The sequence below is a fragment of the Vulpes vulpes genome, chromosome 5 (genome assembly GCF_048418805.1).
Source record: "Vulpes vulpes isolate BD-2025 chromosome 5, VulVul3, whole genome shotgun sequence".
Taxonomy (NCBI): Eukaryota; Metazoa; Chordata; class Mammalia; order Carnivora; family Canidae; genus Vulpes; species Vulpes vulpes.
In genome coordinates this window covers 126,074,055-126,101,860 of record NC_132784.1, presented here as the reverse complement: position 1 = coordinate 126,101,860, position 27,806 = coordinate 126,074,055, and the positions used below count along the sequence as shown (strand labels likewise).

The window sequence follows — 27,806 nt, the reverse complement described above, 5'->3', positions numbered from 1 at the left end:
TAAGGAAGCATGTGGCCCTAATGGTTGCTTTCAAATAGCCATTCTCCCTTTCTTCTTGGATAAGAAGGATTCAATTTCTGACTAGGCACACTTGGGTCCAGCACAAGATTTTGTTTCCCAGTCTCCCTTGCAGCTGCCCTATGTGACTGTGATCCCAGCCAAAGGAATGTAAGCAAAAGGGTTGTATGGTACTTGCAATGAGTCTCCTTACAAGTGAGATGGCAAGACTTTCTCATGTTCCTTCCTCTTGCTTAGAATTCAGAGGTAATGATGAGAGTTCCAGCAGTCATTTTGGACCTTGAGATGACCTTGAGATATGGAACTAAAAGATATGCCTTAAGATATGGAACTCCAAGTTGGACATCTGGGCCCATGATGGAGCCACCATACCAGCCCTGGACTGCCTGTCTCTGGATTTCTCTTGCACGGAGGAGAAATACCCATCTATCTTGATACAGCCACTGTAATAGTGGAGTTTCCATCACACAGAGCAAACTCAATTCTGATGGATGGACCCAGATTTCTGCTGACAACCATCTTGTAGCTGCAAAGGAAGGCAGACTTGGGATAAAGCTGATACCATGCAGCAGAGCAGAAACAAAAGAAACTAGATCTTTCAGTACATCATGGAGCTGCTGGATCAAGCTTCTCCCAAATTTGATATTTATCATGGGACTTTGCAGTTACGTGAACAAATACAATTGCTTTATTTTTTAAAGCTTATTTAAATTGAGGGTTTTGCTACTTGCAAGCAAAAGCATCTTAGTAGCTACATACTCCAATATTCTTAAGGAGGTAATACATTAGTACACAATATTTCATTTCCAAAGGAAACAGTACAAGCAGAAGTTAATTTAAAGCGCATCTGGGTTTTCCTTACAGTGAACTCATTAAACACATGAATAAGGCCTGGATGATTTTTTTCAATCACCTCACATTTATTGAGCCCCTGCTATGGGCCAGGTATTTGATGTAAATTATTGTTCATCCCTGCAATGGTACTGAGTGAAAGAAATTATTATTCCGGTTTTACAAATGGTGAAATCAAGGTCTGGAGATTTAAATAAGTTGCCCAAGGCCATGTTACTAATAAGGACACAGCAGAGACTGGGAGCCCAGCCTACGGAGATCCCACACCCCCGAACTTTGCACTGCACTGAGCCCTGGCCATAGATGCCACACGTCTGAGTGTTCTGTAGCTCCTGTCTTTTAATCTTTGCCTTTGGGAAACTTTCAGCTCAGCTCAGGCAGTTTTGAAGAACACTTGTATCAGACTAAGAAGAGGAACCTGCAGTTGGGTGACCCACCATATCTTCCTGGTCAGAGATACAACTGTCCCCTCCCTTTCTTGCCTCGTCTTGCCCTCTCTCGCTCTGTGGCTTTCTGCGAGGAATGGCACATTTGGATACCTGGACTATTTCTTCCTCTTTGGGACCGGACCAATTGTTGGGAGCATCTGTCCTGGATGTTGGATCCAGCTCGTTGTCTGCCTTAACAAATTACTCAGGCTCCCTAGTGTTTGTTCTACTCCTCTGCTAAATGTTTGAATCTCCTTTTCGTTTAAGATTTAGAGTTGAACATTATGCTCCAAAATGGCCTTGGCACCAGTTAATTAGTGCTGATATAGTGCATCCAGACTGAGCAATACCCAACATGCAGGTCACACTGGGTTTGGCGGCCCTGTTTTGTTTTGTTTGTTAGGTTGGTTGGGGTTTGCCTATGAATGGGAACACGAAGAGTTTTGTATGATATTTATTGAAGTTAAAGCGTGTCATTCATTTGCTGACATTATGTGATTCAGTATAAGCAAACGTCCACTCCAAATGTGAAGTCATATGAGGTGTACTACCTGTGACTCTATACTATGTGGAAATAATCCCCTTCTGTTAAATATTTTCAAATAATTCAATTTTTTTAAAAGGCCAAATAAATAGAATAAAATGTCTACCCCTCGGCCCCACTACCATGTTTCTTCCTTGCATAAGTCACTGGGCAATCATCAGTGAGGTAATATCAGTCAAAGGAGCCTGTATAGGAATATATAAATATCAGTCACTGACATTTCTTAGAATGCTAATAACATTTTGTCTGCCCAGACAAGTCAGAGTCTCAAATTTTTCTATACATAAGCCACTGTAGTATAATTTACCATGGAACTCTCAGTACATACAATAATGTCCAAGCAAGTTTCCCAAATATACTGATTCTCTGGAGTGTCTCCCACTCCCACAATCCACTTAAGAACTTCACTAGTAACCAATAAAAGAAGCAATGGGGATCCTTCTGTAGCCAAGAAATAGGTACTTCCCAATAAGCAACTTAAAAGCATGAAATTCAGTCTAAAATATATTTTATATGTTCATACAACATCTAGCAGAGCATTGTTAGAATAGTGTATGTTCAAGAGCATGAGAAGACAAGCCACAGACTGGGAGAAAATACTTGCAAAAGAGACATCTGATAAAAAAAAACGTTAACCAAAATATACAAAGAACTCCTAAAATTCAACAATCAGAAATCAAACAACCCGATTTTTTAAATGGGCAAAAGATAGGAATAGACCTCTCACTGAAGAAATTATAGAGGTGGCAAATAAGCCCATGAAAGGTTCTCAACATCTTCTGTCATGAGGGAATTGAAACAATAATAAGAAACTACTACATACCTATTAGAATCACCATATCCATAACATGACATCACCAAATCCTGGCGAGGATGTGGGGCAACGGCAACTCTCATTCATTCATTGCTGAGGGGAACGCAAAATGATACAGGCACTTTGGAAGAAACATGCCAGTTTCTTAAAAAACGAAATACACTCTTTCCATATATCCAGTATTCATGCTCTTTGGTGTTTCCCCAAATGAATTAAAAACTCATTTGTAGGGATGCCTGGGTGGCTCAGTTGGTTAAGTATCTGCCCTTGGCTCAGGTCATGATCTCAGGATCCTGGGATCGAGTCCCCTCCCTGTTCAGTGGGGAGTCTGCTGCTGCCTCTCCTCTGCCCCTCCCCCCAGCTTGTGCTTTCTCTCTCTCTAATAAAAAAATAAAATCTTTTTTAAAGAAATCATTTCTATAGAAACCTGCACATGGATGCTTGGATGCTTAGAGCAGCTTTACTTACAATTGCGAAAACTCGGAAGCAACCAAAATGTTCTTTAGTACATGAATGGATAAATAATAAACTGTGATCTGTCCATACAACAGAGTATTATTCAGCGCTAAGGAGGAATGAGTTACTAAGAGGAAGAACTATAACTAATAATAACTTATTACTAAGTGAAAGAAGGCAACCTGGAAAGGCTACGTACCATATGATCCCAACTGTGGAAAAGGCAAAACTACAGAGACAGTAAAAGACTTGTGGTTGTCAGGGGTTGGGGAGATGGGGGATGGATAGGCAGAGGCATTAAAATCACAGAAGATTTTTAGGTGAATGAAATTATTCTGTATGACACTATAACGTGGCTACATTTCACTATACCTTCATCCAAACCCATAGAATGTATAACACCAAAAGTGAACCATAAACTATGGACTTTGGGTTTTTTAAATATTTTATTTATTTATTTGAGAGAGAGAGAGAGAGAGCGCAAGAGTGGGAGGGGCAAGGGGAGAAAGAGAAGCAGCCTCCCCACTGAGCAGAGAGCCCAACACAGGGCTCGATCCCAGGACCTTGACATCATGATCTGAGCCAAAGTCAAACACTTAACCGACTGGGCCACCCAGGAGCTCCTAAACTATGGACTTCAGATGACAATAATGTGTTGGCACGGGTTCCTGAATCGTAACAAATGTACCACTCTGGTAGGGGATGTTGGCAATGGGACAGGCCGTGCATTTATGGGGACAGGGGGCACCTGAGAACTCTGTACTTTCTACTACTAAATTTTCTGTGAACCTAAAACTGCTTTAGAAAATAAAGCTGGTTTTGCCAGGTTAAGCAAAGGCTCAACCAAAGCCAACTCCCAACTGGAGATGCCACTGTATGCCTCCATTATCCTGGAGGGTGGTGGCACAGCCTGAAAAGCAGAAAGTAATGCATTTCCACTGGACACAGTCATGGAAATAAACCAAAGAAGTTCTGTAACCCTGGAAACAAAGCCAGACGTATCGTTTCAGTTCTAAAGGGCAGGTTCTAAACAGCCCTAATGCTACCCAACGCCATTGCTAATGCTACACACGTAGTCCTCACACTACACACGCCGATCATAGGAGGTACGGCGGGAAAGTCCATATGAAAAGATCAGCACCTCTGGTCTGAAATTAAAGAAATAATTGTGGGAGAACAGTGAATGCAAATTCTTTCTCTTCTAAAGCTAAGAAAGCTAGTTCGTTGCTGGTCAGAAAGCCTCTTTACAACTACTGTCAGCTAAAAGACTAAAAGGAAACAACCCCATAGGGAAAATAATTTTCCCGGGCCTTAACAGTTCTGAGGAAGTTCATGAACATCCACATGAAAGTGCACTCAAATGGCTTATGCATCAGGGTATGCACTGAACTTGCCAGGTTCACATTTTAAACGAAGATAAGCATATAGCGCAGCCCCCTACGGGAAGCTCTACTGAGACCCAAACTTACAATTATGGCTCCTTTGAAAGGACCTTGAAAGGCATTTAGTCCAACCTGCCACCCAATGCAGATCTCTTTTCTGAAACATATTCGAGAAGCCATCGTGCTGCATCTGCTTAGAGAGAGAGAATTTGTTGTGCCCTAAAATTCCCCATTTCAGGGGATCCCTGGGTGGCTCAGCGGTTTAGTGCCTGCCTTTGGCCCAGGGCATGATCCTGGAGTCCCAGGATCGAGTCCCACGTCAGGCTCCCGGCATGGAGCTGCTTTTCCCTCCTCCTGTGTCTCTGCCTCTCTCTCTCTATGTCTATCATAAATAAATAAATAAATAAACAAACAAACAAACAAATAAATCTTTAAAAACAATTTCCCATTTCACTGTTAGGACATTTTCGCTTCTAGATAGCAAAACCTACCCCCATTTAACTATTAACCATTGGGTTAATGCCTTCTTTCTAGAACGAGAGATTAAGAATGACCCTTCTTCCTGACTCCAGCCCTTAGCAGCTGTGTGAGCTTCAGCAAGTTACCGAATTGCTGAAATGTGAGCACCATGCCTGGTGTATGACTAGCACCCCATAATTTATTAGCTGTTCTTATAATTAGCTATTAGACACAATAACCCCTCCCATAATTATGGAATGGCGGCTCCATTTGTTAGGCTTGTAAGGAACAGAGACATTCTCAGATTTCCTTCAATCAGTGACTATCAACTTTCCTGTGGAATACTAGATGTGAGGGCCCCACACTTGAAGGGTTTCATGGCACCGTTATCCTGGGATTCACCTGAATCAGCACTGTTTGGGTGTGGCTCTTCTTCCCTGATGGATTCGCAGCAGGCCAAGTTCTCATGTGTCCTCATTTCTCTGGCACCAGCTTGCTGTCAGGTTCCACCTTTGACCTCTGAGCTCTGACCAGCAGCAGGCTGGGCTCTGGCTGTACACCACATCACGTGGTGCTCAATTCAGCAATCTCATTTTCTGGAATTGCATAGCAACAGAGACACTAAAAAAAAAAAAAAAAAAAAAAAAAAAAGTTTTACATCTTGCCAAAATTTGGCAGCACACTTTGGTAGTGTTTGAGGCAATGCAGTAAACCACCACGCGTCAATTGAGAAGTGCTGTCTTAAGCAACGAGATTTATCTGGAGGCCACCCTGGGAGATAGAGGAGTCCAGAATCTCCACCTCAAAGCCAGGCGTCCTGGAGACTAGCGCTCAATCCAGGAGCTGGAAGGTTGCTTAGGATACAATGCGGCTCTAACAACTGGGTTATAACAGTAAATAAAATTGCCATCTGTTGAGCTCTTAATATGGGCCAGGCACCGGGCCAAGCATTTTACAAGTGTTAGCTATCTTTTTTTTAAACCTGTTTAAATTGTGAAATAAAATACTCTTGGATTAAAGTGTTCAAAACAAATGTACAGTATAATGAACAATCCCAAAGCAAACACTAGCTCCTCAGTCAAGAAGTAGAATAACTTCAAGCACCGTAGGATCCCCCTGCCCCAAGTATTCCTGTCTGTCCCAGAAACCTCCTCTCTCCAGAAGCAACTAGTCTTTCGACTTTCATAATCATCGCTCCCTTAGTTTTCTTTAGAGTTTGCTCAACGATATATGCTACACAATATAAACTCCATCATATGTAGTTTAGTGCTGCCAATTATTAAATTTTAAAATAAAGTCACATAGTATTATTACTTCTTTCATTCAATATTGTGTTTGTAAGATTCATTCATGTTGTTCCCCACAGCATAGCTCATTCATTTTTTTGGTGCCGTATAGTACTCCATCGTGTGACTGTATCACAATCCAGCTATTCATCCTACAGTCGACGGATCTTTGCGTTGTTTCTAGCATGAGGCTATGAACAAAGTCATAGACAAGCTCGTATATATATTCTGTGGTATATGAGAAGTTCTTTTTAGAGGTGTATATCCAAGAATAGAATGACTGGGTTGTGCAATGTGCATGTCTTCAGGTTACTAGAGAATGCTGAAGTGTTTTCCAAAATGGTTATACTAATCTACATTCCCACCAGCGGCAATGAGGTTTCTGGTTCTCCACATGCTCTTCATCAACACTTGGTATTAACAGATTTTTCAAATCTTGCCAATCTGATATGCATGTGTAGTATTTAATTATAGTTTTAACGCCTAGGTTTTTAAAGCTTTAAATACATTGACTCCTACTTCATACGTTCATCTCAATCTTACGACTTTTGCTCAACATTGCATTTATGGGATTCATCTGTTGTTGTTGCATAAGGAACCTCAACGTATTTCCCTCATTAATGAGGTTGATTGTATTTCCATGTTTTTGAGTCATGCTCAGTCCTCTTGTTCAAGCCTTTTGCTTGTTTGTCCATGGGGCTGGCAGTCTTTTTTCTTATTGATTTGTAGATTTTTTCCCAATTCTAGATCCTGGTTCTCTGGTGGTCTTCCATGTTGCAGATACCTTCTTTCACTCTCTTGTGTGTCTCTTTAATCCTTACAAGGTGAAGATAAAGATATTATGGCATCTATTTCATAGTTGAGGAGACACAACAGAGCCTTCGAGAAGGTCACTGACTTGTTCGGGGTCACCTTGCTAATTAGCCTCACAGCTAGGAAAGCAAGCCTGGATCTGCCCTCTGGCCACACGCAGGCCAGGCCCATCAGTCCCTTCCAGTGCTCTGAGGTCCTCGCGCCACTTCTGCTCCAGCTCCTTCTTCCTGCCTCACGACTTCCACTTTCTGCCCTCTCCTTGTGTGGCCTTCCCAATCCCTAATTCCAGATGTTCTCACTCGCTTGGGTCCTTCAGCCTCCCCAGAGGAGGTCGTCAGCTCCATTTGACACGGCCCCGTCACACGGGCTTCACGCTAGACCACATCACGGCCGTGGCTCTGGCACCCTCCCAGGCCAACTGGCCGTGGCCAACATGGCGGAATCACAGGGTCAGCCCGCCTCAGGTGGAGCCGCGGCCGGAAGAGCACCTCAGCAGACAGACTGCTCGTCAAAGCAGCTTTCCCCTCCGGATTTTCACCTTTCAGGCTAATCCTTGCCTGTTCCTTTGACATTATCCTAACGATAACTCTCAAGCAGCCTGTCCAACTGGCGGGGGGTCTTCCAGGATGCCACACTCCCCACCTGAGGCAACGCGAGCCTCAATTCCCATCACTTCCTATCAAATCCTACCCGGTCTAAGTCACTCTTAAGTCTGCCCACTCTTTCCAGGGTAGACCCACTCGGGCCTCCACCCCAACCCCGGTTCCACCCCAGGGCAACCTACCACCATCTCCTACCTGGAAGCCAAAGAGCTACCTCATGTCCTCTTCACTTGCACTCTCTGTTCACTTCCTAATCTGTTCTCCACACAGCAGCCGGAGGGATCTATTCAAAATGCCAGCCCAGTCATGTCAGATTGTTCAAAACTTTCCATTGGCTTCTGTTTCTCTTGGCATAAGAACCAAAACCCATAAGCTGAACCTCAAGGCCCTGCAAGGTTTGGCTCTTGTTTCCTCTTGCTCCCCTGGGAACCCCTCCAGTCCTATTGACGGGCCAGGCACACCGTCCCCACAGGGCCTTTGCACTTGCACTTTGTCACCTTTCACCACACCCCACCTGGTCAATTTCAGGCCCCAGCAGTTGTGACCTGCACATCCCTGCATACCGTTATCTCAGTTATAGGCCAGACATGGTTGGTGCAAACAAGATAGCATTGTCCTCAGCCTGTCAGACAGGCAAAGATTATGATTATTGATAAAATCCTGTGTTGGGGCTGCAAGAAAACGTGCACTCTGATTTGCATTCCCATTCACGGTCCATTTGGATGGTAGGAAATATGGCAACAACTGTCATTTAAATGTTTCAGACCCTTTGACCCGGCACTTTCACCTCCGCAAATGTATCCTTTAGAAAGAAATACTCTTGCCAGTTGATGCAAAAGGTTATGCAGAACAAGTTCTGTGGTAACATTGTTCATACCAGTGAAAAGTGGAAATGGGTCACATATCAAAAAGACACTAAACTGTGGTACATTCATAAAATAGAGTATTACTCGGCCATTTCAAAGAACTGGGTAGATCCCTTTGTATTCATGTGGTGGGATATCAGGAGGTCTATCAAGCTAAAAAAAAATTAAAAAGAGTATGATTCCATTTTCATGTTTTTAAAATATGTGACAACTGTATTTTTAAATTTAAATTCAATTTAATTAACGTATAGTGTACTATTAGTTTCGGAGGCTAAAATTAACAAGTCAGGAAACAACAGGTGTTGGTGAGGATGCAGAGAAAGGGGAACCGTCTTACACTGTTGGTGGGAATGCAAACTGGTGCAGCCGCTCTGACAGCTGTATTTTTAAAATTTGGAGAAATGCACGAATCTATTGACAGTGGCTGTCTCTGGTAAAAGAGGATGAGTTAACAGGAGGATGAGTTAATTTTTCCTTCCCACGTTATATATTTCAGTGATGTTTGATTTTGCTATTTTATTACCACAGTTTATAATCTGAAAAAAATTGAATACAGAGAAAAAAAAGATAACAGTTACATAATTAAATCTACTGTGTCTCTCTTCTCCCTAGAATGCGAGCTCTCTGAGGTCAGCAAATGCTTTCACCTCATTCGATGTTGTTTCCTCACAGCCTAGCCAGGAACACAGGTGCTCACTGAACATTCATCCACTGAATGAGTAAATGAATGAATGAATGAACTGATTCTGTGGCCCCGTAAAATGTGGCACCCATTCAACGCTCCAGAAACAGACCGATGGCTGCCTCCCCTCTCGAGCTGTACTCCACGCTGTGGAAAGTCGTAGAAGTCTCTCCCCTTTTTCTAGCTGGCCTATCAAGTTGTTTGTGGATATTGAGATTTAGGGCCTTCACACCAGTACTGATTTAGGCAAATAATTTTATATTTTTGTACCTGTCAAATTTTATCTTTAGAGTTTTGTTCACATCTGCCAAGGTATTTTAAAGCCCAAACCCTGACATCTAACGAAATACAAGTCCTACTAGCTTTATGTGACCTACGCTTGATTTAGATGACTTTCGTGTTTACTTCTAATTTAGTTATAAACAAAGAAAATTACAAGGACAGGGCCCCCAACAGAACCCGGCAGCCCTCTGTGAGAGGTGGCTCTCCACGTTGACTTGGAAGAGGCTGGTCTTTCCGTGCACAGTTAAGCCCAAGCACATTGAACTCATTCCGACCTCAGGGCCTTTGCACTTGCAACTCTTTCCACTTGGAAAGCTTTGTCCAGATGGTAACTCCTTCTGGATATTTGGGGCTCAGCTCTAAGATTATCTCATCAGAAAGGTCCTCCTACTGCCCAATCTAAAACAATTCCCCCCGCCCCCAACTCTGAATTACCTTGTTTTGTTTTCTTTAAAGCACTCAGCAATAGCGAAAGTGACCTGGATCATATTTCTTATTTACCTCTTTATAACCTGCTCTCTCCCTCTACCCTCAAGTCAGTGGGGACATTGTCAGCCTTATTCGGCTCTATCTCCTGTACCTGGGACATGGTACTTACTCAATAAATATTTGCCAAGAGGATGAATAAACAGACGTGGGTCAGATAGACACCTGTGACTCCACTTGCCTGAAAACTGTTCTCTAGACCCTTGTCCTCATTTTATCTGTGAGGATGTTTTATTAATTTCCTGGGGCTGCTGTAACAAATTACCACAAGTTGGGGGGGTGCTTTAAAATACCACAATGTATCCTCTCATAATTCTGGAGGCCAGAAGTCCAAAATTAAGATGTTAAAAAGGCAGTGCTTCCTCTGGGGGCTCTAGGAGACGATCTGTTGCTTGCCTCTTCCAGCTTCGGGTGGCTGCTGGTGTTCCCTGGCTTGGGGCTGCATCATCCTGATCTTCAAGGCCCAATCTCTATCTGCTCCATCTTTACATCACTTTCTCCCCTTTTTGTGTCCTTGTAAAATCGCCCTCTTAAAAGGAGACAGGTGATGGCATTTCGGGCCCACTGGATAATCCAGGATAATCTCTCCAACTCAAGATGCTTAACTCGATCACATCTGTAAGACTTGACCACTCACTACGGTAGGCAGTACATTCTACATTCGTAGGTTTCAGGGATTAGCACCCAATATCTTTGGGGGCCACCATTCAGCCCCCTGCAGATGTCATTAGCAACTCTGAGAAATGCCTTTGCAAAATGGGGACACATCACGTGTCTGGGATTTCTCTTCCCTGCTCCTCTGGTAGCGCCTGCCACAGAGGAAAGCTCAGGAAATGTTTCCTGAATTAATAAGTGCATAGATATTGTTCTGCTCTACCACTCTCCACCCCAGCCCTCAAAGGGAGAAGAAAAAAGAAAAACGGGCCTATAGTTCCTTTAGTATAGCTGGTTTCCCCAATGCACAGATTCTCGAGAAGCCAGAATGGGTTTGGAAACTGTGGCATCTTTTTCATAAGTGAGCTCCATCTGACATGCTGCCAATACCCACCGGGAAGGATATATGATTAGTGAATGGGTAACAAGACTAAAATTATTTACAAATGAGCCTTGCCCACTAAAGAGGGTTTGGGCTGTGCTCACATTTGGTTTCTCTCCCTCTCCAGCACTCTGAGGAGGGTTGTGTTGCAGCCAAATTAGTTCTTTGTCTTTTGTGATACTAGATAAGAGAATAGGGAGAGACCAAAGGGCACTAATGAGGCATCAGGAAAATTAGTGTGCCTTTCCCAAATGGAGGGGACCCCTGATGTACCTCACATAAAAGTATAGCCTCTCGGGAAGGCCACTCAAATCTATACTAGGGTCATTCCATAGTAAAAACTATTTTCAGATCCCTAGTCTGGCTCCCAGAGTGGCACCATAAACCTGATTTTCCTGCTGATAGAGCAAGTTACTCTATACTTATTGCACATATTATGTATGAATAATTCCTTGGCAAAGCTAGAGAGCAAAGGCCTGCTGATGTAGGACCTTGGTCCGCATCCCCAGGCTCCCACCATGATTCCTGAGGTATTCTTGAGGGTTCTCTTGAGAAGCTGTCAGTTGGTGGGATTCAGTATCCTGAGACTGCATCTGGGTTAGCTCCAGGAGTCCCCCACTGCTAAGCAGCAGAGGAAAAGCTCTTACAGCTAAGAACAGAGGCAGGTCACCGTATCTCATCATCATGATGGTGGTGATCATTGGTCTTACACTCAACCCCTCGAGCCCCTTGAGTACCCCCCTCCATCACCCTGCAGGAAGGACTTGGGGTGAAAGGGGAGTGGGCTTGAGGATGACCAATTGGATTTCCATGAGGTCTGTAAGTGGAAGAGGAGATTCTTCTCTCCTTGCTCCCTAGAATAAACACCAAGAGGGCCAAACAGGCCCGGGAGAGGGCCAAGGAGCAAGCAGGATGCACAGGTCTAACTTGAAAGATGAAGAAGGGATTGAGGCACACATGGGGTTCAGCCCAGCATGCCAGCAGAGAAGCCCAGATACAAGCTCACCCACAACTGTCCCACCTAGAACAAGATGTGCATTTGCTTCTAGTGCCCTCCTCATCAGAGTGGTAGCGCTGCCATGAAGCGCAGGGACATCCATTCCATGGAAAGCTGCTTGCTTCAGGGGAGCTATGACACGCCATGGCATTTCTTGGTCTGTGTAGTAATTAGGACCTGGGGTTGATGGCACAGTTTTCCTGAGAACACATCAGTGCAATTATAAAGCCTATCAATGGGGCAGTGATGATTCACTGTGCAAAGAATCTAAACAAACTAGTCCTTTCTAATTCCCATTACGACTTTTCATGAAGGGAGGCACACATGTCCTGTGGTTGAGGAAAAGAATGTGTATCACCAGTTCTTACTTGCAGTAACTTATCTGTGAGTTTGTGAAAGGGTTGAACCCCCTTCTGGGAAATAGCCTGAACTGGAGAAATGGAAACAAAATTGTATCTCATCTAATACAATGCCCGCACTGGTGAGTTTGAAACAAGGAGCTCAAGGGGTTTGAGAGAGCACCAGACCAGATTATAAAAATTTCATGGGTTAATTCTGTTGAAAACTTGGTCCTTTAGGGACGCCTGGGTGGCTTGTGGTTGAGCATTTGCCTTCAGCTCAGGGTGTGATCCCAGAGTCCTGAGATCAAGTCTGGCATCAGGCGCCCCTCTGCCTGTGTCTCTGCCTCTCTCTGTGTGTCTCTCATGAATGAATAAACAAATAAACTCTTTAAAAAAAAGAAAAGAAAGAGAACTTGGTCCCTTAAAAAAAGGACAGTCTTTCCTTCACAAAGGAAAAGACTGATAGGTCTAACTATAAAAAGAAAAGATTTCTGAATCTATACACACATGCATATGCACACACAAATCCACCAGAAATAAAATTAAAAGACAAATAGTACATCAGGAAAAGATCTTGCAACTTCTAACACAAAGGTTTACTTTATTTAACATATAAAGAGCCTTCATAATTAAATAAGAGGAAGGTGAACACTCTAATAGAAAAATGAGTGACTTACTAATAAAAGAAGTAAAAATCATCAATGATCAGAGATACCATGGAAATAAATAGATGAAATTCTTTCCTGTCAGGCTGAAAGATGAAAAAGATCAAAGGCACAGGTGAGGCAGGGATTGAGAATTTTCACACATGCTGGCCAAATTTAAGAAATTAAAATTTTTATTTTTTTAAAGATTTTATTTATTATTTATTCATGAGAGACACTGAGAGAGAGAGAGAGAGAGAGAGAGAGAGAGAGCAGAGACACAGGCAGAGGGAGAAGCAGGCTCCATGCAGGGAGCCTGATGTGGGACTTGATCCCGGGACTCCAGGATCATGCCCTGGGCCAAAGGCAGGGGCTAAACCACTGAGCTACCCAGGGATCCCAAGAAATTAAATTTTTAAGTGCATATCCATTTCATTTATAAGAAAGCATCCCAAATAACCATGAATGTGAGAAAAGATTGAGCTATAGAAGACATTTATTATAACATTAATAATATATATTATTAATATTAATAATATATTATTAGCATTAATAATAATATAATATTATTAACATTATATATATACATATATATATATGAAACAACCTAAATGCCCTGAAATGAGGATTTAAATACATTATAGTTTAAGAATAGCCATCTACTAGGATACAATGCAGTCTTTAAAAGTGATTATTTGAAAGGGGTGCCTGGGTGGTTCATTCAGTGAAGCATCCAACTCTTGGTTTCAGCTCAGGTCGTGATCTCATGGTTGTGAAATCGAGCCCCACATTGGGCTCCACTCTCAGCGTGGAGTCTGCTTGAGATTCTCTCTTCCTCTCCCTCAGCCCCTCCCACTTGACCTCTCTCTAATAGAAATACACACATCTTTTTAAAAAAGTAATTATTTAAAAAGAATGATTTCAACTATTTATGTTGGCTACAGTATTATATAGTTCTAAATATATAATTTCATGTAGTATCCATATCTACATAGGTATATTATGGAATGCTACTGTGAGTAAAGTCATTTATTTAGTTTGGGGAGTGGGACCTAAAATATATATAAATATATCACAGATAAATAGATAGGTCTAGATATAGTTATGTAGACAGATAACAAAATATTAACAGGTAGTTCTATGTCTGTGGTAACTCATTTAGGCTGCTTATTTTTCTTCCGAATGTTTTGTAAAAATTGCTTTATATGCAAGGAAAAAAGATACAACCATTTCAAAAAGACAGAATGCGCATGTGGGCAAATATCCTTGAGGTAGAAGCATCCGTTTTGGCCACTGAGGATTCACAGAGTAAGCAAAAGAAGTCCACACTAAATCACTTGGAATTAAGGCAGCAATATAATTTATCACCAAAACCAGGACACTTTTGAGACCGAAAGGACAAGCTATTAATAATTTTGTATAATCCGGGACTCCCCAGGCAAACTCAGCCATGTGGTCATCCAACCTAGTATGAAAAATCTGTTTAATTGCCTTTGCAAACAACCCAGGGTTGGAGTATCAGAGTAAACCACAAACACACACCTCCCTTTGATCCGTACAGTCGGGTGCAATTTCTAGACACGCCGGCCAGATGGCTAAAGGATCTTGGGAAGTTCAAGTTTGTCACCTGATGAGCTCCTATCAACAGAGCCCTAATTTTAGAGCTTTGTTCTTGGTAAAAAGTATTTCTCAAAAAAAAAAAAAAAGTATTTCTCAAAGAAATATGCCACTTGCCTAAGAACACACAGTATTATGCTCCTGTTCTCTCTCACTGTAGATTTTCATCTTGGAGACATTGTGTAACACTTTCAAACCTTTCCTGATTCCAAATCCCCTTGTGACTCGCCTATTTTCCACTAAGGGCTTTGTTGGAGGGAATTATTGTCTACGTGGCCCGAGGCTCTCACTTAAGAAGGCCGCTGTCCCCCGTGCAAGGTGGGCCCACGGGCCAGTCTCGGCCTCCCCCTCCCGCACCGCCTTTCCCCCGCAGCCCCCACTTCTCTGCCCCGGCAGCAGGCAGCAGCCCCTGGCCTGCATTTGTCTCCCGCACGTCGCAACAGCACCTTCTCAGGGGCTCTCCGATCCCTGGCTGCACACTCGTCTCCCTGTCTGTCCGCTCCTGGCAAAAGCAACTACTGAGTCCATGTCCCTGGCATGGGGCCAGATGAGGCCAGTCCGTCAACCACTCTTGTGCCAATTAAAAAATGAGGTTTGCAAATCCTTTATGTAGCCCGCCTCCCTTGCAAACTTGAGTATCTATTGGGCATTAGAAGAGACTTTTGTTGTTGTTGTTAGCCAGAGTCTGTGAATGCCAAGGTATTTGCATAGGTGGAAAAATGAAAGCCTTCTCAACTGAAGCAGTCAGGGGCATGAAGTGGCACACACTAAAGATTCAGAACAAAGTTAGAACAAAGCAATTCTGTTCTAAAGTAGTGTCTGTTTTTTTTGTTTTGTTTTGTTTTGTTTTTTGTTTTTTTTTTTAGTGTCTGTATGTTAGAGATGGTTACACAGCTACACGGGACGAGAGCTCAGGTGGGCTCTGTTCGCACACGGGATCCTGTCACTCTCACAATATTCTCCCTGGATTTGATGCTCCCCGCATGGGGCCCACTTGGAGCTCATCAGCTGATCAATGCTCCAACGTTTGCCCTCACCCCCCTAAGAGTCCGGCACCTGCCATTCCTTAGCATTGATTACACACTAGGCCACACGCGTTGCTAAATCAATCATGGGTCAATCCATAATTGAAACGACTCTCTTTGCACCTCCTGCTGCCAAATTTATAAACTGATATACATGTCAATGTCTCCTCCTCCAAGCCAAGCTTAGGATGACTTAAACCATAACAGAAGTACGAACAACCAAATTTAGATACCAAGATTGTTCTATTTATTCCATCACACAAGGCAGTCTATTTCCCAACACAGCTCCCAGCTTAACTGCTCACATATACAAAGGGTCATCAATAACCCCCTTCCTTCCTGCTAGTCCATCTAGCACTTTCATGAGCATCAGGAGAGGCATACTTCCTTGAAGAAACTTTACTTCTGTTAGAAAATAGCTTCATGGTCCTGATTTTGTTAGAATAAGCCACTTTTGTGCTATCTGCCTAGAAAATTATCACAATAAATCTACGATGTCTGTCCTGTGAATGGTGCTCCCTTAAAAGTGGCACAATTGTGCAGTACACAACCTATACAATGACCATGGCCAGCTGTTTGCTAACTGTGGAATATACAAAACCAGAGGAAGGGCGCCATGCTTTGTTTCCACTCTGTGCCTCACTTTTATTATCTAGAAGCTGGGAACAATAACAGCTATCTAGCATGGGCATCCTAATAGAGTAAGCAAGAGAAAGAGGCGACCATATTACTTGATTATTGCATAAGAACTATATCCATTTCCTTTGCTTCTACAAATTCATTCAATTACATAATTTGGCTTTCATACACTGAAAGGGAAAAGACTTTGGGTTTAACTCATAGTGATGGATGATCACTCTTACTGGCTTTCTGTGCGAGGAATGAAGCTCGTCATGGCAAAGAAGTTGCAGAGGTGGTCACTCTCTGGAAATGAAAAAGAAAGCAAGAAAACTGGAAATTAGTTGTCCTACATCAGGGTTTCGGGATCCTATCACTATCATTTTGGGCTGGATAAATCTTCCTGTGCTTCTGATGGTGGGATATCCACCAGCATCCCTGGCCTCTACCTCCTAGATGTACACACCACCCCCAGTCAGGACAACCAGAAATGTCTCCAGCTGTTGTCAAATATCCCTGGAGTGAGGAGGGGAGACAGAAAAATCATCCCTGGTGGAGAAACACTGGCCCACATTGGAGTTTAAATGTATAGCATTAGGATCATTCTTGGGAAGTAGTAAATCTGTGAATAAGCTGGCCTCCAAACAACAGAGACCCGCGCCTTACTCTAAGTTCTGCAGCGATTATCCTAATGAACCTAAAGATACCAGGCTCCTATTTCCTGTCATACAACTATAACCCAAATTCTGGCCTCTCGTTTTCTGGATTTCCTCCTTTTGAGAGTGTCAGGCTGGTGCTGGAAGAAAAGTGGTAGGGACTGCTGGGGGCTGCTCCCCGCTCTCTCTGTGCCTGGCCACCTCCTGGGGTCTGAGGATTGTCATCTTCTCTTGAATAGTGGTGCTGCTACCACACAGCGCTGGCAGGAAGTAAAACTAGCAACTTGCAACCTTACACCTACGGCTCTCATGTAGGTGTAAGCCCCTAACTCAACTTCCTACAACACCGCTACCTAAGACCAGGCCATTTAAAACCTTGAGGGAAGCAAAAGAAAAGACAACACAGAAAACCTTATGACTGGTCACTGGGTTTTGAAGGATTCCAGACTCACAGCTAGCTCATCCCAGAAGGGTTGCCCTACTGGACACTACCTGGCCCAGCTCCTGGCCCATAAGAGGCTCTCACCCACCTGCTCCCCACACCAGGGAAGCTCAGCCCTCATCCCAGGTCCACTTCCCACCTCTCCTCTGGTCTCCTGTGCCCATGACTCCTTCTTCTCACCCTGGGATGACTAACAGATGGGAATATCCCCACAGTCTCAACCACTAACCACAGGGGTTGGTCTTTTCAGAGACTTGGAAGAACAGTCTCTCAACAACTCATCTTCATAAGTCTGAGATATTTGATTTGGAAAATCACCCTGGGGGAGGCTTTCACCAAGAGTCCAAGCTGGCTGTAGCCATTGGGCCCAATCTTCATGGTACCTATGAAGTAGGCGTTAGGTCAGGTTTCCAGTCACATCATGAGATGTCCTCATGACAAGTGCTGAACAAATGTTGAACCTATAACACACTTCTCAGGAATAAAAAATACTTTTCAAGAGATAAGAATGCTGTGGTCTGAATGATTATCCACCCACAAATCCATATGTTGAAATCCTACTCCCGAAGATAATGATCTCAGGTTGTAAGGCCTTAGGGGCCTGGGGAAGGAAGATTGGATCTTGACAGTGTAACCCTTATCGAAGAGACATTAGGGAGCTAGCTCGCCTTTTCCACCACGTGGGGACCTGGTAAAAAGGGGCCATCTACAAACCAAGAAACCCTCACTGAACACTGCATTTTGGCGTCTAGCCTCCAGAACTGTGAGAAATACATTTCTGTTGTTTACAAGCCCCCGAGTCTATGGTTAATTTGTTACAGCAACCCAAACAGGCCAAGACAGAGTATTCTCAATTCACTGTGGAAAAGAAACATTTTTCCCCCCAACACATAGCAAAACATATCATAAAACAAGAGCGATTCAAACTCTGAAATTGGGCTGGAAAGGACAAGCCAAGCCATGGAACAGAAAAGAGAGCTCAGCAACAGAGCCATGTATTTGGGAAGTGAGTATATGACTTATTTCTACAGAAAGGCTAAACTATTCAATACATGCCCCCCAGGAAAAACTGGTAACTGTTTGGAAGATCAAAAATTAAATTTTAAACCTCACATCATTAGCCAAAAATATCTCAGAGCTAAATGTAAAAACAAAAACCTATAAAGCATAAAGAAAAAAATACAAGAAAATATTTTGTGCCCTTGGGGGAAGAGAAAGTCTTCTTAGGCAAGGTACAAAATGCAAAAGGCCTCAAGGAAAAATCTAATACATCAGACTACAACCAAAAGAAAAAGTGTATAGACAAGATGCCACACATGAGGTTAAAAGAAGACAAGCATCAGGCTAGAAAATTACATTATTTCCAAACAGACAAAAGCTCTCAATCTAGAATGTACAAAGAATTCCTAGGAATCAATAAAAAGATCTGAAAACGTCAATAACAAATCATCAAAAGGTACTGACAGCAATGTACAGAGTGAAAATACAATAGACATAAAAGAACAAATGCTCAAAAATATACCTGAAATGAGGGAAGCACAAATTAAACAAGATGTGTTTTTCCCTAATATTATGCAAAATTAACATGTTTGAAAATGTTGGGTAGGAATCAGGGCATGAGGCAATGGGCCCATTCCTACGTAGTTCATGGGAGCATGAATCAGTCAGCTCCTTCAGAAGACAATTTGGCAGAACTATGAAAATTTAAAATGCACATACCCAGCACTTCTACTTTTAGGTAGAAATACTCCCTCGTGTGCCCAGGAAGCAGATCTAAAAATAAAGATGTTGACCACTCTGGTTTTTGTAAAAGCAGAAATCTCAACGTCTATCACTAGGACAACAGACAGACTCCAGAATGTTTTATGGAATAGTATGCAGCAGTTTAAAGGAACGAGGTGTTTCCGTATACAAAGGCATGCAATCGCCTGTGTGAAAAAGGAAAATTGCAGAAAAATATCCACAGAACTATCTGCTGCACCTGTCAATCTTGTCTATGCTCATGCAAAGCTTCTTTCTCAACCACAGATGAAATATGTCTCTCTACAAAATGATGCTGTTCACGTTTAAGAGAAAATAAGAACACACATGCAGCAATGTCATCTATCCCTGTAACGATAAATGTATACAGTAGGTATACATGTAGAAAATGGTTTCAAAAAGCGCCTTCAGATTTGGGGGTATGGGACTGGTCTGGGGGCAGGGGAATGTCCACATACGAAGGACATACAGGGATTTTTCCCCATATTACTACTGCTTTACTATCTCATGGGAACACATTCACATGTAACTTGTAGGATGCAGTATTAAGCTTGTTTTAATAAAAGACAATACACTTATTTTGGAGGGACGAAGTAACTTGCAGAGGCCCCACTCTGCTTACTATTAAGACAACTATTTACATTGCTGTGCAAAAGCAGTTTTGCCTCCAAGTACACTTTGGATATATTTTTTTTCTCATTTCAATAGATGTTTATTGAAAACTTTTATTTATTTTTTAAAATATTTTATTTAAATTCAATTTGCCAACATATAACACCCAGTGCTCATCCCATAAGTGCCCTCCTCAGTGCCTATCACCCAGTCATCCCATCCCCCAAACCTTTTTGCAAACCTTTGTTTCCCAGAGTTAGGAGTCTCTCATTTTTTAAATTATTTATTTATTTATTTATTTATTTATTTATTTATTTATTTATTTATGATAGACATAGGGAGAGAGAGAGGCAGAGACACAGGCAGAGGGAGAAGCCAGCTCCATGCCGGGAGCCCGATGCAGGACTCGATCCCGGGACTCCAGGATCGCGCTCTGGGCCAAAGGCAGGCACCAAACCGCTGAGCCACCCAGGGATCCCTGAGTCTCTCATGGTTTGTCTCGCTCTCTAATTTTTCCCCACTCAGTTTGCCTCCTTCCCTTATAGTCCCTTTCACTATTTCTCATATTCTACATGAGTGAGCCCATATGATAATTGCCTTTCTCCGATTGACTTATTTCACTCAGCATAATACCCTCCAGTTCCACCCACATTGAAGCAAATGGTGGGTATTCATCCTTTCTGATGGCTAATATCCCACTGTATACATAGACCACATCTTCTTCATCCATCCATCTGTCGAAGGACACCGAGGCTCCTTCCACAGTTTGGCTGTTGTGGACATTGCTGCTGTGAACATTGGGGTGCAGGTGTCCTGTCATTTCACTACATCTGTATCTAGTAGTGCAATTGCTGGGTCGTAGGGTAGCTCTATTTTTAACTTCTTGAGGAACCTCCACACAGTTTTCCAGAGCAGCTGTACTAGTTTGCATTCCCACCAACAGTGCAAGAGGGTTCCCCTTTCTCCACATCCTTGCCAACATTTGTTGTTTCCTGTCTTGTTAATTTTAGCCATTCTCACTGGTGTGAGGTGGTATCTTATTGTAGTTTTGATTTGTATTTCCCTGATGGCAAGTGATGCGGAGCATTTTCTCATGTGCTTGTTGGCCACGTGTACACACTTTTTGGATTTTGCATAACAGAAAAGTCTCGTAGGGCCTTTCCCGGAACAAAGAGATATGCACCCTGCCCTAAAGTCCATGTCAAATGAAGTGTCAAGGCTGAAGACTTCTGCCAGAAGGCTCCATCAACTGATGCGGGACAACAGCCCCATACACAGGAACAGGAGCTTTGGTTTCCATTCTAAGTGGAAGGATAATCAGAAGCAACCACACGAGCCCTCCCAGCATCAGAGGTCAGCCTCTTGCTGACTGGCCGCTGTTGTCTACACAATGCATTGCAACTATAGTAATAATCATAGCAAACATTTACAGTTGTCCACCATGTGCCAGGCCCTGTGCTGGGGGCTCAATGCCAAGAGTCTTACTTTATCCTCATGACGATCTGAAGAGCAGAGCCTTGGTTCCCATTTAATGGATAAGGAAACTGAGGTCAAGATGGATTTTTTTTTAAAGGTTTATTTATTCATTCAGAGAGAGTGAGAGAGAGGCAGAGACACAGGCAGAGGGAGAAGCAGGCTCCATGCAGGAAGCCCGATGTGGGACTCGATCCCGGGTCTCCAGGATCACTCCCCGGGCTGCAGGCGGTGCTAAACCTCTGTGCCACCGGGGCTGCCCCTCAAGATGGATTAAGAGAGGTTCTCAAGCAAACGACTGAAGAGCAGCTCTCCTTGACATCTGCCAATCTCAAGCCCGGGCTCTAGCCTTCACTCTGCACTGCCTCCCCAGCTCCATGAACTGGTGAATTTGGAGGGGTGGGAGTGGGGCTTTGCTCCAATTAATAAGTCCACATAGAGTCTCAAATTGGTATGTATTTATATTTAGGTGAAGGGCCAAGTGATTTCTACAACAATGCTAAAGAGACACTCCTGTCTGACCCCTGAGAAAGGGCAATGGATAGAAAAGGACCTGGCCTTGCCACACTCAGGGAAGTAGGGACCTCCTCAGCCCGCAGCATCACGGTGGTTCTGGGGAGCCCCGAGAGAGCAATGAAGTCACAGGTGAGTCTGCCAGGGGCATCAAGGCAGCTGTACTTCAACATCGCCCTTTCCCGATTTGGGGCCTTTCTGCCAAAGCCAGAAGGCAAATTGCATGTTTTTGTGGTTCTATTTATTAACAGAGTCCCTGTTTATTTAGACCAGACACGTGGTGAGGGCGTTATATTGAGACCAACAACCCAGAGCCTGGAATTCCTACTCCACTTGCTACTGGGGGTCTTTTATCCCAGTCCCCTTTGATCCGGCAACATGTGAGGGGCAGGGAAGAGGCAGGCAACCCTGTCTAGCAAGGCGAGGGAGACAGCACACCTGCCCTCCAGATGCGGTGAGCTCTTAGAAAAGGTAACAACGTATGTAACACATTTCCCCCAAAATTACAATTCTCAGAGAGAGGGGGTTAGGGAAATAAATTTCAGGAGAAGAGTGGCAGATGGGATAGATGGATTCAATTAAGACAAAGAACATCAAACAATTCCAGGGATGCCTCATTCTAATGGAATGTCATTCTCTCCTCGTCGCCTCCGGGGAGCTCCCAACAACCGTCTAGGTAGGAAGTAGGGTGCACACACAGTGCCTCGACCCCAGCGGGAGCTTAATATCCTCAAATGAGAGAGCTAATATTACCTCTTCTCTTTTCAATAATGAGGTAAAACAGCACATGAATCAGACTAAGTGAATGCAGGCTGCGTATTAGATGCACATCTCTCCAGAACCAGGTGTGATTCAGATTAAGGAGGTATTTTCCATCTCTGTGGACCTGATTTCTTTATTTGGTCTACGAAAGAGTCTCCTTTTTAATTAAACCAACCACTGTTATTTTTCTAAGAAAGATAATAAAACAATAAAAATATTTACACCCTTTTTATCTTCCCAAAAGTTAATCATGAAGGGAAGAAGGTGTTATACCTTTGCTAGGCAGTTTTATCACATAGACGTTATATTAATATGCTTTAAGTGACTGTTTGGCAGGTCTGTTTATACCTATTAAGAATGTATAAGATTCTTGTTGCCACTAGCAATCTTTGTAACTCTTTACTACCAAAAGGAATTCAAGTCTGCAATAAATCTGCCATATGTATAGTTGATATGTAAGTCTAGACATGTATATAATACTATATATGCACCACGTTGACCTCAGTTTTCATCAAAAGTCAAGTGTAAAAGTCTAGTAGCGTGATGAGCAATGCTTCCTGCCTTCTCTGGCTCCCAGTGGTATAATTTAATTGACAGCCATGTTCTCCAGTTACTAAGTCACAGGTGGGTTAGAGTTTCCCAAAGTTGGTGTTATTATCTCTAGAGTCGGTGGAATCACTGCAAAGCCGAGGGTGGAAACCGCAATTATACTCCAGAAGTCTAACTGCAGTAATGTATACGCGTTCTGGTTATCAGTTAAACAGGCAATGAATGGCTCCAACATCTGTCTGTTTTGTAGAGATGCTAACCCACTTTTTGGTTCCAGCCCATACTTTACTATGTTACAAACTCAAATGCTCCCAGCTAGAAGGGAATAATATTTAGGCTGTCCTGCCAGCTTCAGGATGCTGTGTAGAAATAATCTCTACTTGAGAGATTTGGCTCGGAGAGTAAACTAATGTTAAAATACTGGACTGTTGCCTTGTTTCTCTGAGACTGAGATGCCCTGACTCCTCTGGATGATAAGCTACCTTTGGTTTCTTGGATGATGGAAAATGGTTCCTGAGAGAGGAGAATTTTCTGGCAGGTCCTAACCTTTGGGCTTGAGTCCCTTGATCACTTTACTCTCTACACACCTCAAGGAGGGCAGGGTTGTAAGGACACCAACGTGATAGCGTTGCTATCAGTAAAGACTTGTTCCCAACAGTTACATCATGACCTTGTCCTTGATGAATTCTTTCTATAAAGTAGCGATTGAGTTTAAATAGCAAAAATTTGAATGCCCAGGGATAAAGGTAAATTACAAAACTCGGCATGTAGGAGATACTGGAGTAAACCGCTCCCACTGAGCTGGCAAGGATGATTCACAGCTCACAGGAAGTTCAAAAGAGGAACAAGGAACATTGCTCAGACAATGTTGTTTTGTTATCTGATCACTTTATACACAAACCATTCTGTATCAGTTATGTATTCTCATGTAACAAATTATCCCAGAATTTAACAATCTAAAACAGCAAACACCAACAGTTTACTAAATCATAGTTTACAGGGGGAAGGGGGAAGGGAATCCAGGCATGACTTAACTGGGTGTCTCTGCCCCAAGGTCTCTCACATACGTGGGCCAGGGCTGTGGTCTCATCTCAAGGCTCGACTAGAGAAAAGGATGTTTCCAAACTCAGTCACGTGGCTATCGACCGCACCTCATGGGCTGTTGGACCAAGGGCCTCAGTTCCTCTCTGTTGGCCAGAGGCCTCCCTAGTCCCCTGCTACCTGTGCCTCTCCATAGGGCAGCTCACAAGACCAGTCTTCACCTTACCATGATACATCTTCCCCAATCTCTAAGGTGCAGAGCAAATCCTATCTTCTCTGTGACACATTTTCGGGTCATTCCAAACTAGATTTTAGTTCCCCGTATAGGTAGGCACAACTCTGAGAGACCATACTATTCACTGCCCTGGCCAGTCACTGTGTACTTGTTTTTCCAAGGAGTTGATAAGTTTCACACCTTCCTTCTTCCATAGAGACCGCCAGACTGCTTCTCCACACTGGGCTAAGTCTCGTTTGTCTTCCTCTGTTGACGGCACTAGTCGGTGACAGGCAACATTGGTTGAAAGGATGGATGGATGGATGGATGGATGGATGGATGGATATTTGGAAGGAAATGTCAAGCACATTGTCTAGCATATCATAAGAAATCAAAAAGTAATAAATATCTGTTAATAGCACCAACTCTTAAAATGAGAATTCTCCACTTGCTGGCATGTTAGCCACTTAGTGGTCCCTATGGAGGAACCCTTCCAAAGACAGCAGAGGCAAATCAAACTTGTCTGGGTCTGACAAAACACAAGCCTATCCACACAAACATCACAACTGAAGCCCAGTCCATAGCTCCTCCTTCATCGCCCATCCTAACCCTGGCTTTGAGGCACAGGATGCCAAGTGCAGAGGCATTAGATAGATGGCATAGCCAGGACAGTCCAGAGCAACTTCAAATCAGTGTTCTTCCGCCACTGGGCAGAAACAAAAGTGGTAAGAATGAAAAGGGTACTGGGGAAAATAAAAAAGACATTGATGGTGAGGGAGTGCCCATATAGTTTAGGTAATTCCTAGTAAACGAAAGGATTCAGAGAGAGAGAGAAAGAGAACGAGATACCAGAACTTTTAAGGCCTTTCTTGCCTACCCCTAGGGAGAGGAGGAGAAATGTCAATTAATGCACCAAACACCCAAAATTCAGAGGACATCTAACGCTTCCTTTCTAGCTGGCTAGCGCAGTTAAGCCTGAAGTGCTCCCGGGAGTCAGATTCCCGGCCTGAGGTTGCAGGCGCAGGTCGCTGATGGGGCCACCCTAGAATCACGGCAGGGAGCGCTGGAAACTGCTCCAGGGCTGGGCCCAGCAGGCAGCCTGCTCCGAGCGCTGAGGGTGCCCTCCCGCCACCGTGATCCTGGAGCAGGGCTGCGCCCTGGTTCCCGCAGAACCCGAGACAGCACCGCGCGCCGCGCGTCCGGGGACACCGCGACCCTGAGTTTTGGGCTTTGCAATGTCCCGCCTCCTGAGATGGCCCCAGACTCGCCTGCTTTTTTTTCTTTTAAGCACCACTTCCATCCACCCATTGGTCTCAGCTCCCAAAGGCATCCGCGGACCCCCCCCCCCACGGTCCCCAGGTCCACCGTGACAGGAAAGAAAGGGTGAAGGCAGTGGGAGGAGAGCTGGGAGGACAGGTCACCACCAGGGTCGCCTCCCGGCTTGGGATGCTCTTGGGGCTAACCTGCCCGGCTCCCCTCCACCCCCCACACGCCCCGGGCTGCAGGAGCGGGGGAGGGGGATGCTCGGAGGGGGAAAGCCCGTCCGGCTCCCCCCCACCCGTGCACCCAGCGGACCGCGGCGGCGGGGGTCTCCGCGGGGGCACCTCACCGTGGACCACAGGGAGCCGGCGCGGGAAGGGCGCTGCAGGGGCGGCGCGCGGAAACTTTCCGTCGTCTGGAGGCCGCTCGGCGGGGTCGTGCCTCTCCCCGGCCGGCCCCCGCCCCGCTCGGTCTGCGCGCCCCGGCCCCTCCGGCCCGGGCTCGGGCCTCCGGGCGCACGAGAAGGCGGTGCCGGCGGTGACCGGGCGCAGCATCCCCGCGCCCGCGCGCACCGCCGCCGCCGGGGCCTGGCGCGCCGCCCCGCCCCGCCCCGCCCCGCCCCGCCCCGGAGGCCCCGCCCCGCCCCGGAGGCCCCGCCCCTCCCCGGAGGCCCCGCCCCTCCCCGGAGGCCCCGCCCCTCCCCGGCGGCCCCTCCCCTCCCCCGGCAGCCCTTCCCCTCCCCCGGCAGCCCCTCCCCTCCTCCGGAGGCGGCCCCTCCCCTCCCTCCCCTCCCTCCCCTCCCTCCCCTCCCTCCCCTCCCTCCCCTCCCCTCTCCTCCCCGGCGGGCGGGCGGGCGGGCGGCGAGCTGCAGGCGCCTCTCTGCTGCCCCCCGCGGCCGCGCCCCCAGCGCCTGCTCGGGCTCGGGCTCGGGCTCGGGCTCGGGCTCGGGCTCGGGCTCGGGCTCGGGCTCCGGCTCCGGCTCCGGCTCGGGCTCGGGCTCGGGCTCCGGCTCGGGCTCGGGCTCCGGCTCCTCCTCCCCCTCCCGCTCCTCCCTGCCGCCCTCCCCTCCTCCTCCCTCCCGCCCTCCCCCTTTCAGAGCACTCAATGTCGGAACGTTCCGAAGATGACGTCGGAGCGTTCTCGAATCCCGTGTCTCTCGGCTGCTGCTGCCGAAGGAACAGGGAAAAAGCAACAAGAAGGAAGAGCAATGGCGACACTGGATCGCAAAGTGCCCAGTCCGGAGGCGTTTCTGGGCAAACCCTGGTCCTCCTGGATCGACGCCGCCAAATTGCACTGCTCCGACAGTAAGAACCCCACCGCCTCCTCCTCCTTTTATTATCCTGTAACCTTCCCGTTCACCCAGGGCCACTGGGAAAAAGTGTGTGTGAGAGAGAGAGTGGCCCCCGGTGTCGTCCATGCTGCTCCCTCTCTCCCTAAATAAATACACCCCGAGACAGACCATCAGTGCACAGGGAGGCCCTGCTGCCAGGCTGGCTGTCTGTCTGTCTGTCCGTGCCGGGCTCCCCGTGGCAGCCCGCGGGGTGGGCTTTCACAGCCCCACGGTGGATCTGGTTAAAAGGCTACTCTGTTGCTGCTTGCATAGTTTTTTTGGTACCTATCTGGGCCAGGTAGATGGCAATCCGGACTTGGGAGAAAATGTTGCATTGTCAATTTTTGAGAGATTTTCATGTACAGTATTTCTATCGATCTGTTTGCAAATAAACACTCTCCCTCCCTCCCCCCCCCCCCCACCCTCCTTGACTTTGGCTTTTCCCCCCCTTTTTGATCTTTTTTTTTTTTTTTTTCTCCTCATTTTCTTTTCTCCTTTTCTTTTTCATCTGCAGATGTAGATTTAGAAGAGGCTGGAAAAGAGGGTGGAAAAAGCAGGGAGGTTATGAGGCTTAATAAAGAAGGTAAGTGGAGCTACTGGCATTTTAGTGTTAGCATGTGTGGCAGAGTCTTCACAGGATTTCGACTATAATGTGAATTGTTCTGCTGGGTACAGAGTGACTAAGCCTTGTCAAAAAATCGAGCACGCCCAGGTGACTACTGCCTCATGTTAACTTCTTTCAAAGTATAAATACAACTGGGGGGGAAGGGGGGAGACTGTGGAAGGCAGAAGTTTACAGCACTTAAGTGGAGTCCACCTTTGGACCTCCTGATGCCTATCTGCCATTTACCTTTGGAGCATCACTGCCAAATGGTGGTGGTGGAGGGGGGGGTGGCTTGAAATCTTTGAAATGAGGAGCAGAGCTCCCTTCACCTGCATCCCAGC

At 45.2% G+C, this 27,806-nt stretch overlaps 1 protein-coding gene and 1 long non-coding RNA gene across 10 annotated transcripts in view; one reads left to right on the top strand and one right to left on the bottom strand.

The window, feature by feature from the left end:
• Positions 1-26,118, bottom strand: part of LOC112925368 (uncharacterized) — a 31,920-nt gene extending 5,802 nt beyond the window's left edge. The window contains exons 1-2 of the long non-coding RNA XR_003236101.2: positions 25,881-26,118; positions 5,356-5,574 (exon numbers count right to left, since the gene is read on the bottom strand). This is a non-coding gene — a long non-coding RNA (uncharacterized lncRNA). The remainder of the gene's footprint in view (positions 1-5,355; positions 5,575-25,880) is intronic.
• Positions 26,119-26,430: 312 nt separating this feature from the next.
• The window catches only part of ATXN7L1 (ataxin 7 like 1), a 241,330-nt gene continuing 239,954 nt past the window's right edge, over positions 26,431-27,806 (top strand). For 2 of the 9 annotated variants that reach the window (XM_026006062.2, XM_026006063.2), the window contains exons 1-2: positions 26,443-26,835; positions 27,376-27,444. In XM_026006062.2, coding sequence (XP_025861847.1) covers positions 26,655-26,835; positions 27,376-27,444 — 250 coding nt within the window. In that variant the 5' untranslated portion in view covers positions 26,443-26,654. Of the gene's footprint in view, positions 26,836-27,375; positions 27,445-27,806 lie in introns of all 9 variants that reach the window. The other 7 variants (XM_026006066.2, XM_072759942.1, XM_026006064.2 and 4 more) reach the window with 7 other exon arrangements.